Source organism: Prunus dulcis, unplaced genomic scaffold (genome assembly GCF_902201215.1).
Source record: "Prunus dulcis unplaced genomic scaffold, ALMONDv2, whole genome shotgun sequence".
Classification (NCBI taxonomy): domain Eukaryota; kingdom Viridiplantae; phylum Streptophyta; class Magnoliopsida; order Rosales; family Rosaceae; genus Prunus; species Prunus dulcis.
Window position 1 is genome coordinate 9,596 of NW_023010165.1, and position 10,910 is coordinate 20,505.

Sequence of the window (10,910 nt, forward strand, 5' to 3'; positions counted from 1 at the left end):
CTAGTAAAAAAAAATATTTTACAAGATTAAAGATTGAGGCCACCATAACGTCGTAAAAAGAATCCCTAAACTCCTAACTTACAAGTTTTGGTAACAATTTACAAGGTTTTGCTCCTGGATTACAACATTAGGGCTCACCAAATCCATAATATTGTAAATCACCATTTTACAATGTTATGGATCCACATTACAAGATTAGGGATTAAGAAGAACCTTAAAGTTGTAATCATGCTGCAAAACCTCATAAATCATACATATTTTTTTTCTTTCCTTTTTTTATGGTATCAAAAGCAATTGTCAAACATGAGACAAATTACCCTTAATCAATTCAAATGTTCCTTTTCGGAAATAAACTTATCCAAATATATAGTTTAATTTTATTTTGTATTTTCAAGATAAACTTATAAAGCATGCATTTGTAGGAATAAAATGTTAAACTTATAAAGCATGCATTTCTAGGAATAAAATGTATAATATGATTGCAACCACATTTGCAAAAATGTGCATAAAATTCAATTGCAAGGACAGAAATTACGAATTGCATTCTATTAAGCAACGTTTTTATGCATTCTACTAAGTTTTTTGGTCATGGATTACAATCTTTTGAACATACAATTAATTATGAAGGATTTATCATTAGTGAGAAATACTACGTTTCATAATTGAGCAAAGATAATAATAACTGCAAGACTGAAATGCAAATGGGCTACCTTTTTTTTTATATTCCTTTTTATATAAATTTTTTTTTTGGGTCTCAATCGAGTGTCATTCAATAAGGAGGAGAGAGAAAAAGAAAAAGAAAGCACAAGCCAAAAAAAAAAAAATTTGAGGTAGAGATTTGGGAAAGAGAACATAAAAGAAAGGAGAGGAGGGGGGACGAAGGAGAGAGGGGGAGAGGGAACCAGAGAAGAAATAAAGGGGGAGAAGAGGGAGAAAAAGCAAAAAAAAAAAAAAAAAGAACCAAAAAGAGGGAGATGAAGGAAGGAAGGGGGGGAAGGGAGGAAATGAGGAACAAGGAGGCAAGAAGGGGAGGGGAGAAGGGTCAATGACCACTTCCCCTCCTAGCGGCCCTAAAAGAGAGGGGGGATAGGGTTGGGAGCTTTTTTTGCTTTGTAAAAAGCTTATTTTCAATGTCGTTGAGCTGTTAATATTGCCTTAGATGCAAATTGGACTACTTTAGTTCTCAATTGCTCTACTAGAATGCAAATTACCCTACCTGTTTGGCAATTGCATTGACATATCACATATTAAATTTAAATTTTCAATTAATTGTGCACAGATAATGGCAATTGCTCGACTGGAATGCAAATAGTACTACTTTTTTTTGTCAATTGCACGACTGGAATGCAAATGGCACTACCTGTTTGTCAATTGCATTGACAAATCACATTTTGTGTTTACTTTCTTAAAATAAAAAAGCCTGCCAATAACATGCATACACTAATCTCATAATACAACTTTATGGTACAATGCCCATTCACAATGCTAATGGGAAGATTGTTTCAATTGGCACATAAACTATGATATAACAGTCAAATTTACTTTAAAAGCTTATTCTCAATGGTACTATATCCTCATCAAAGCCAACATAAACTTCATTCATGTAATTGAAAGTATTGTTCAATACATTCACTCTACATAACCAATAATTATAAATCTAAAATCTTAAGTCATTATGTATATTTTTAAATAAAAAAAAAATACAATCTCCAGATACAATGAAAATATTACAAATTCAAGTAGCCAAATAAATAGACTCCAAAATAGTATATTAGTCTTGTACCTGGCCTAATTCTTTACCCCAACCTGAAAAACAATCACGAAACTATCAATAAAATGAATGGAAACATAAAGCAATATGCTAATATGAAAACAATTAGAAATTCATCATTGTAAACAAAAAAAGAACAAACCTACAACATAATTAACTTGAATAGAAAGCAAAATGCCAGTTTGGGGTAGAGATTTGTTCTTTTCTTTTTCCTTTTTTTACTTTTTGGATTGTATAACGATCATCAATCTTATAGGCTTTGAATATCAAACAAAAAAGTGCAACGAAAGCAGCCAAAAGCTGGGACCAGCTTCAACCATATCTCCAATGCAATGTACAATGGCCTGGTGTTTGTCTTTACGTCCTCATTTTGTGATTCCAAACTTAACTATTCTTAGCACTATGCCAAGATTAGGCAAATAATACCACTTCCAATGTAGCATGATAGTTTTTAACATGCAGTTCATAATATATATATTCCTCATGCATTACTAAAATAAATAAATAACATCCTCAACCATTCACCAAAATGAAAGACAGAGACAGAGAGATAAATTTGAAGGAAAAAAAAAAAATTACCCTTATCAGATGCTGGGAAGGGTGGATGGGCCGCTAGTTGGAATACCTGCAAATCCAAAATCAAAATCAAAACAATACCTAACTGAAAAACATAATCAAAACCAATTTGAAATTAAGAAGCCAAGAAGAAGAGTAAGTCCCTTTCCCATGTAGAAGATATAGAAGTCGTGTAAATTAGGACTCTTCATATGCATGGTACCATTGATTGCAGTGAAGTTTCATGTTCAATGGGTTGGGAAGTCCTGTAAACATGAAAATATACAAGCCAAATAAAACAATAGTTATAGCTAACTGCCCAAATAAGACTTTAGATGATGATAAAAAGAAACAAATAAATATCCAGTCTCGTGTACAAGTTAGTGCCTCAACATTTTCAGGTTTGAGAGCAATACAACCTTATAACTTAAGCAATACCACCTTATAACTTAAGTAAGAGTATATCAGCTAGCAAATGTAGTTTTGTATTGTAACCTGAATATCCATTGCTCTCATTTCCTTCTTTTTATATATATATATATATATATAACTAACCCTATGATGCATAGGCATTTGTTTACACTGACTCTTTTCTTCTCAGCACTTGAAAGACTTAAAACAAGAGATGCTACAAGAAATCCCTTTTCTAACAGAATTGCTGGATGAACTGAATACAGAGGCGCACATCTCCTTTTTAATAGAATACTTAGACTATAAATCTAAGTCTACTTATCTAGCTTTTCGTTAGCTTCAATTGTATTTCACAAGGTATTTTTTTATCGAATAAAATATTATGAATTCTCCCCAATGTAAAAGCCAGTACCGAGTACTTTCAGTTCATGCTAATGAAGATTACATTTTCAATACCAAGAGATTTGTTGAAGACTAAGCTAACCAATTCCAAAATACTGTAAGATGGTCTTGGATGATAAGTGGCTATTACAAATATGAACTAATGAGAATCTAAAATCAACCCCTAAAAGGCCAGAGAGTTCAATGATTTCACACATTGCCAAATATATATATATATATATATAATATGAGAATCATCTCACACATTCAAATTCATACATAAAAGAAGATAAATTCAAATTCATAAATTCACATCAATGATAGCATTTTTGTTTTTTGTTTTTGTGAATGCAGAGAAAAAGTTGGGAAACAGAGGAGCACATTTGTGATGGTGGACGGCTCACAAGTCGAAGAATTAGACGCATTAAGAGACAATGATCAATTGTTTATCTTTTGAATATGAACATGAAAATGATGTATGAATGATCACTAATCAGTTTCAGTCACTTTATCAATGAAATTCTATAGCGTAATTCATGTCAAATATGAAGATTGGATGAAGAACTTACAGCACATACATTCTATGCTCTGTTGTTGAGCATCTCTAAAACTGCATAAGAAACTAAAGATATTACTCTACAATTCAGACTAAATTATCTCAAGCACAAAAATAATACATTATAAGAAGTCATGGATCTCATGGGTTGTAACGGACACCAATTTGCTCTATTGTCGTGGAGGACAATAAATGTCTCAATCCTATCTCAGGTTCTAGATCATTATTTTAACATTGAGATCTCAAGTAAACAGAGTACATAAAATGTCTCAATCCTATCTCCATCTTCTAGCATCTTCCTTCAAGAACCCAGTGCTTTTGGTTTGAACAATATGCAGTCTCAAGGCCATCAATTTAAAGTCCCATATCATTATCAAGAATGAACAACTCTCAAGCTTCCAACCCTCAAATTCAAATAATAAAAAAGTAAGAAATTAGCAACGATATATCTGAGAGGGAGAAAGGGGAGAGGTGGGAGAGAGAACAATTCGAAAGAAAAAAAAAACATAATTATAATTTCAAAAAATTACCAAATTCCTATATAAATCCAAAATATTACCAAAAAAAAATAAATAAGGACTTGCCATTCAATACCCAAATCATTAAGCCCTAAATTAAAATAGGACATATAAATCATTTTGTTAGAAAGTCTAGACCAAAATTCAAAGTTGAAATACTTTCTGCTATGATGCGAATCATCTAAATCGCACAGTTAGAAAGAGAGGGAGAAAATTAGAGTTCTTACCTGCCACAGAGAGGTTGAGAGAAAGCCAGCCACAGAGAGGTTGAGAGAAAGCCAGCCATAGAGATCCAGATGAGAGTGAGAAAGGGAAATCATAACTATGAAAACCTAAAAAAACAAAACAAAGAAACCAGCGATGAAGCAGCAGCAACAAGGAAGATACCCAGACCAAAAACCCTCGAAAGGAGAACGAAATGAAGAAGGAGCATGACCTACTTGAGAGGAGAGGAGATGTGGTCGCCGGCATCGTCTCGTCGTCACAGAAGGAGGAGAGGAGCTGCTGTAGAAGGAATCAAACTCGAAGATAAAGAAATGAGAAACCCAACCCTAAACTTGAAATGTCTCTGACTGAGAGAGCAAGTATTTTTTTATTTTTTATTTGGTTTTACCTACAGCAATCAATTTAACCGGTAACCAACAATCAACGCTTTAGATTACCCCACATGCCCCAACTACTCATCCAATGGTCTATAATAAGTGGCGCATCAGTGCGCCTGGCGCAGTGTAGAATTTTCTCTAATGTACCTTCCAAATGTTCCACTTTACCGTTTATCAATTGCAATTTTGAACTTACTATTTGTCAATTGCATTATTCAGTTTCAATTTCCCACTAACTGTTTGTCAATTGCATACGAGTCCTTACTATTGTAAACCCTTTGGTTTACAAGGATAAGGACCTAATTTACTTCCCTAATGTCCCACCTTCCCTTTATAAATTTATTTTCTTAATTTTAATATATTTTAAATACATGTTTACAACATATTTACAAAGGCCAAAAATCGCATTTTTTTGACCCAAAAAAAAAACTTCTTCACTTTGGGGTTACAAAAGCATTAGGAATGGGGAATGGGAAGTGAAATCATGTGGAAAACGAAGTCAAAAGTGAAGAAAATAGGCACGCATGATAACTGCATGTTTACAATTTCCAACTTATTGTTTGTCAATTGCATTATTCAGTTTCAATTTCCCACTAACTGTTTGTCAATTACAAGATTACGGATGGATTTTACAATTTTATGAAACACAGCTGTCCAAAACAGATGGGTTTTACAATTTTATGGAACACTCAATTACAAGATTACGGATGGGTATTGCAATTTCGAACTTACGATTGCATTATTCTTGTTCAATTTCCAACTCACTGTCTCTCTCAATCACTTCATTGTCTTTTTTTTTGTAATAAGAAACATAATTTCATTAAGAAGAGAACATAACAATACAAGGGACAAGTTGTCCACTGGTCTAGCTATACTAGGTAAACAACTTAACAAAGATACATGGCACTAGACGAACAAAACTTGTAGTTGACAGCAGAATTCTAATAATACAATATACCTTGAAAGGAACAATCCTTAACTTCTGAAGATACCAACGGCCAAAGGGAATCCCAAAAACGAAGCCTATCCCAAATAAGATCCACCTCCACATCCCTTGCTCCGCTCCAAAATTTTCAACATATGCCTACATATTGAAATATGAACTAAGCACTTTTTCAACCACAATCTGGGTCATTACTTTCACTATCTGTTCATCAACAAAAATAATTACAGACCCATGTACCTATACATAGTTCGCAATAAACAACTCGGGGAGGCATTTCCCAGAAGCAGTGGATGAAAGCTTCTAATGGTTATTAAATATTTGTTAACAGGTTCTATTGACCTTGTTGCCAAGCTAATACTAATGAATGTAATAAAGGAAAAGGATAACACAATTGAGTTGAATGATAGGATGGATTCTAACCTGTGACTGAAAGATTGGTCAATCCTACAAAAGAAAAAAATAAAAACCAAACCATGACATATGTTATTATATGAGCAAAAATGAACTCTCAGATTACAATAATTGAAAGAAGATAAGAAAATCGATAGCAAAATCTCAGACTTTGCATGCAGTTTAACAACATAAATAGACTTTCCTAGATTCAATATACACAAATCAATACTCATTCTAGCAACTTCAGTCCTAAAATGGTCATTCCAACTTTATTCCTAAATCGTTCCAGCTCAAGTTCTTCTATGGATAGCATAAAGACCCATCTAACGTGTGAACCACCACTTACAATACGATAGTACCCCTAATCATCCTTTGACACTAACTCCCACTTCACCAACTGCACTTATTTCCCTCTCCTTGGCCTTGCCATAAAAATTCTCATATGAGCTTCTCAACCTTTCATCTATTGGGACTACTTATCCTAATTAATCACAAATTCACAATAATAGATCTATGCCAGTCATAAAATTTGAGTTTCTGGAACAACAAGGTCACAAAACAAGAACAGGGGAATCAAAAGAAACCCATTATCAAATTTAAACAAAAAATCACATTACCAACAAATAAAACCCAACTATCCAAAAAAAAAAAACCAGAAACCAAAAGACAAAAGGAATAGAAAAAGCAAACTGACCTTTGATATTGGAAAAATCCCCAATTTTCTAGGGTTTGAACTGATGACTGAGAGGAGCAGAGAGGTAGACAGAGAGAGGGGGACGAAGAGAGAGACGGACGAAGAGAGAGATGGACAGAGAGAGATGGAGAGAGAGAGAGAGAGAGAGAGAGGGACCAAGAGATTTAAGATCTTCTCAATTTCATCCACAGAATCAAGCGATTCACAGGTAGGGGAAGAGAGGGAGAGATGAAAGAGAGAGTTGGTGGGATTGCTTCAGTAGTTCAACATCGTCTTTGCCCTTTCTCCCTTTGTATCGTTCTATTTTTCTTTTCTTGTTTTGTTTTTATTTTTTGTTCAATTTTTATTTTATTCACTTTTACCTACAGCAACCCTTTTAACCGGTTACAGCATTCAATGGTGTGGATTTAACCCACATCTCAACTTACTCATCCAATGGTTGATAATTTGGGCGCATGGATACACCACGCCCATGGTAGAATTTTCCCTGTAGTAAAAGGTAAAGTGTTGTACGGCGTTCACCAAAAAAAAGAAAAAGAAAAAGTGTTGTACGGCACACTCAGTTGATTAAGACAGTACAATAGAGTTAGATATTTACAGAAACAAAAAATAGAGTTAGACAAAATCCGAAAGAATTAGGCCAGTCAATCAGTCTATAATGACTTGATTGTCAGCCCTTCGTCATTGGAAAGCGTCATAGCTTCGAACCTCCACAACCCCACACAGATTTGTTTTATTGGAAAAAAAGTAAAAGAAAAAGTGAACAGTCTCCTCATGCTCGACTTTCGGTTTGGTTCTTATTCTTCCAAAACTTTTTGAAAGTTCCAATGTGCCCCTATAGTCTATCTCGTCTTTGTTTGAAATGACTAGGCATTGTGACTGGAGAAAAGAAAAGGAAGAGAGAGATGAAGAGAGGGAATTGCGAATAGGGTTTGAGTTTAGTGGAGGAACGAACAAAAAAAGTCTCTCAAAAGAAAACTATGTCATGGGTGCGTGATTAAATTAATAGAAATTGTTACAAAAGTATATCATGAGTTTCTATAGGTGTTTAATTAGAGGTGTTAAATAGGCCATGTTGGGCCGGTCTAACCTATTTAGAGTTAATTTATTTAATAAACGGGCTATGTTGGGCTTGTCCATCATAGTGAAAAAATGATATTATTTTATGAATGAGTATGAATAAGCCGAAGGCAAACATTAAAAACAAAATCCAAAAGGCATAGTCACCTTAGGGCCCGTGTGGTTCGCCATTAAACTTCTTAGAAATAAATTTCCCATATTTAATCTCACGAAATAGGAATGGAGGATGTTCATTCCCACATTTGGGAACGGTGGGAAATGAGGACTAGGAAATGCAACTATTTTCCATTCCCATGTTTGGTTAGTACAGTATTAGGAATGAAAAGTTATTAAGTTTCCAACAATACCCTTGATTTTTTTTTAATTATTAAAGGTTAATATATGAAGAGTTTTTTTAAGGGTGTAAAAAGTGGTATTTAAAAATAATAATATGAGTAAGTTAGTCCGAAAAAACAGTATTAAATGCTTTCTCAAGTGAGGGAAAAAAGTTTTCTATGGTAAGCTGAGGGCATGAACTTCGCCCCTACATGGGAAGTCCTTATCTATGAGTTCATAATTGCATTAACAAGAGTGCACTTACCAAACATAGGTATGCAATTTGAAACACATTCCAAGCTCCTAAGCATCCACAATGGTTGTTCAATAGTTCAATGCAATAGTTTAATTTATTGAACTATTTTGACATCGATTAAATTGAACTACAACTTTACTTGCAATGATACAGTTCAATAGCTTCATATCAATAGTTATATCTATGGGTGGGCATCAAGACTGAAAAATCGGAACACTTAGCCGGACCGGATGGAAAAAATCAGAAAACAAATCAGTTGACTAAAAACTCAACAAACTGGACCGAACTAGTTCAAATTGGTTTCGATTTCAGTTTCACACCTTAACAAATCGGACCAAACTGGTTGTGTATATTTTTAATTTTTTTACAAAATTATTTAAATCCAATACTACCTTTTTAATCTTATAACTAATATTTCCCAAAATCCAACTTCAAAACATCATTCTTTTCTAGGCCCAATATCTCTCTTTGCATGAAATTGGATCATTTGTAAATTTTCAAACCTAAAAAATAAAATTTAGTAGGAATTTGTATTTAAAAAATAATAATTTGAAAAAATAATAATAATCCAGTCCAAAATTGGAAAAACTGGAAACAGGACTGAAACCAGTTTAAACCAAACGTCTATTGCAATTGCATTTGGTTAAGTACTTTTTTTTTTTTTTTGGGGTGAAGAAACGGGGCTAATGCCCAACAAAGAAATTAAACAATGGCTCGAGGCCTACAGACTCCAAGTAAATCTTCACTAAGAAAAGGACCCAATACTGTCAGGAGGGTCCTGGAAAGTTGACAAACCTAACTCAAGACATGAACTCAATTTAGCTAGTTTATCCGCTACCATGTTGCACTCACGATATACATGATGAATAGAACAAACCCAAACTTTGTTTATATAATCTTGGCATCCCCACAACATAGTAGCAAGAGGATGAAAGTCTTCCACATTTTTGTTAAGCAGGTGTACTGCGGTCGCTGAGTCAGACTCAAGCACAACTGCACTGCAACCTATATCCCAAGCAATTTTCATTCCAAGATAGATGCCCCATAACTCAGCTTCCAAGACTTGTCCTACTGACAGGACCCGCCCCGGAATTTCCCGGAAACCGAAGCGGACCCCGTCTTTAATCCGACATCATCCCGATGCCGGGCCCACTAAATTAAAACTCGAGACTTTCTACCAAAATTTTGGCAGAGTCTCCCCTGTTAAATAAGCAATCCCAACAAAATTTACTCAACCTGCAACACACAGTAATAATAATAATAATCCCAACCATCAGCATGCTTCCACAATTCTACAAGTCACTAAAGTGGCCTCCGGCCTCACAAGTAAAATCTATCAAGGGCGATACAGAGCATCTACTGAATTTAGATTACAAGAACAGTTGAGTAGAAGAAATTACTCAGTTCCTAACTAGAAAGATGCACAGATTGAGCTTCGTACACCACTTGCACGCTTCCTGGAGCGACTACTGGCTGGGGGGGCGCAAAACAGAAAATATGTGAGTGGACAAAAACCAAATTGCAGTTAAAACAATATAATAACCCCACCATGTAAAAATAATGCTCAAGACATGCAGGTTCACAATTCAATAAATAATTACCAAAAACTTAATTCATTAAAAACATTTCAGAAAATACCAGTTACCTCCTTTAAAAAGAATCCCCACTCTCTCAAACTTACCACTCCTTTCAAGCCACTAACTTCCTTACCCACTCAACCATACATACTCGTATAAAGACACTTGTATAAATAAATAAATATATATATAGCTATACGATATACTCAGCACACCACCTAGGTACCGGGAAAACAATCCAACTGGGGGATCGTTTAACTAGTCCGCAGGATTTCTAGGTGCTATCCTGCGTCTAGGGATGAGCGGTCCAACCGGGGAACGAAACTCCAAAGCTCCCACACCGGAACATCCAACGCCATGTGTAGCTTCCAAACTATGTCCTACGCGCGCAGACTGGGTCATCACACACCGGAACATCCAACGCCATGGTGATGACCCTAAACTCTATAATAAGTCTTTCCACATGCCGGAACATCCAACGCCGCATATGGAAAGTGTCTCACACGCCGGAACATCCAACGCCGCGAGTGAGACTAGTAACTGGGGAAGGTACTTACGTAGTGTAATCACACAACTTCTCTCCACAACCACATTCTTCCACATCAACCTCCAACTACCCCAATATCTCATCTATAGCGAATATATAATTATACCTCCCCACTCTCCATATAAATGCACTCTCAAAAAACCCAAAATACCAAACTCACAATGTAATGCCAAATACTATACGACCATCAAAATCATTTCATGAATATAATATATAAATTCCATAAACCATTAAAACATTATGCAGAAACTTTCATCAATTAAAACCATGCATATGATTAAAACAAAGTCCACTCACAGATAATCCCA

The 10,910-nt window shown here is 34.9% G+C and overlaps 1 protein-coding gene across 7 annotated transcripts; it reads right to left on the minus strand.

Moving 5' to 3' along the window:
* Window positions 1–1,786: 1,786 nt before the first annotated feature.
* On the minus strand, window positions 1,787–6,909 carry LOC117613084. 7 transcript variants are annotated; one of them, XR_004583661.1, is made up of 9 exons: window positions 6,828–6,909; window positions 6,161–6,184; window positions 5,753–5,878; window positions 4,633–4,696; window positions 4,420–4,524; window positions 3,688–3,728; window positions 2,550–2,592; window positions 2,351–2,396; window positions 1,788–1,806 (listed from the first exon to the last, which is right to left on the minus strand). XR_004583661.1 is itself a non-coding variant. In XM_034341730.1 (8 exons), exons 3-7 carry the CDS (start codon window positions 5,843–5,845, stop codon window positions 2,384–2,386), a joined length of 318 nt encoding a protein of 105 aa, XP_034197621.1. In that variant the 5' UTR covers window positions 5,846–5,878; window positions 6,161–6,184; window positions 6,828–6,909; the 3' UTR covers window positions 1,787–1,806; window positions 2,351–2,383. The 7 variants fall into 7 exon arrangements, 4 of the variants coding, with proteins under 4 accessions (XP_034197621.1, XP_034197619.1, XP_034197617.1 ...); XM_034341730.1 differs by lacking the exon at window positions 3,688–3,728 and having other exon boundaries at window positions 1,787–1,806; XR_004583660.1 differs by lacking the exons at window positions 1,788–1,806; window positions 2,351–2,396 and having other exon boundaries at window positions 2,478–2,592.
* Between the last annotated feature and the right edge of the window lie 4,001 nt (window positions 6,910–10,910).

Coding starts and splice junctions, on each gene's coding strand:
- LOC117613084 (XM_034341726.1), bottom strand. CDS start 5,845: ATGTGGAGGTGGATCTTATTTGGGATAGGCTTCGTTTTTGGGATTCCC. Junction 4,525..4,632: donor CACATCTCCTCTCCTCTCAA/GTAGGTCATGCT, acceptor TTGTTTTTTTAG/GTTTTCATAGTTATGATTTC. Junction 2,593..4,419: donor TCTCAACCTCTCTGTGGCAG/GTAAGAACTCTA, acceptor TCATGTTTACAG/GACTTCCCAACCCATTGAAC.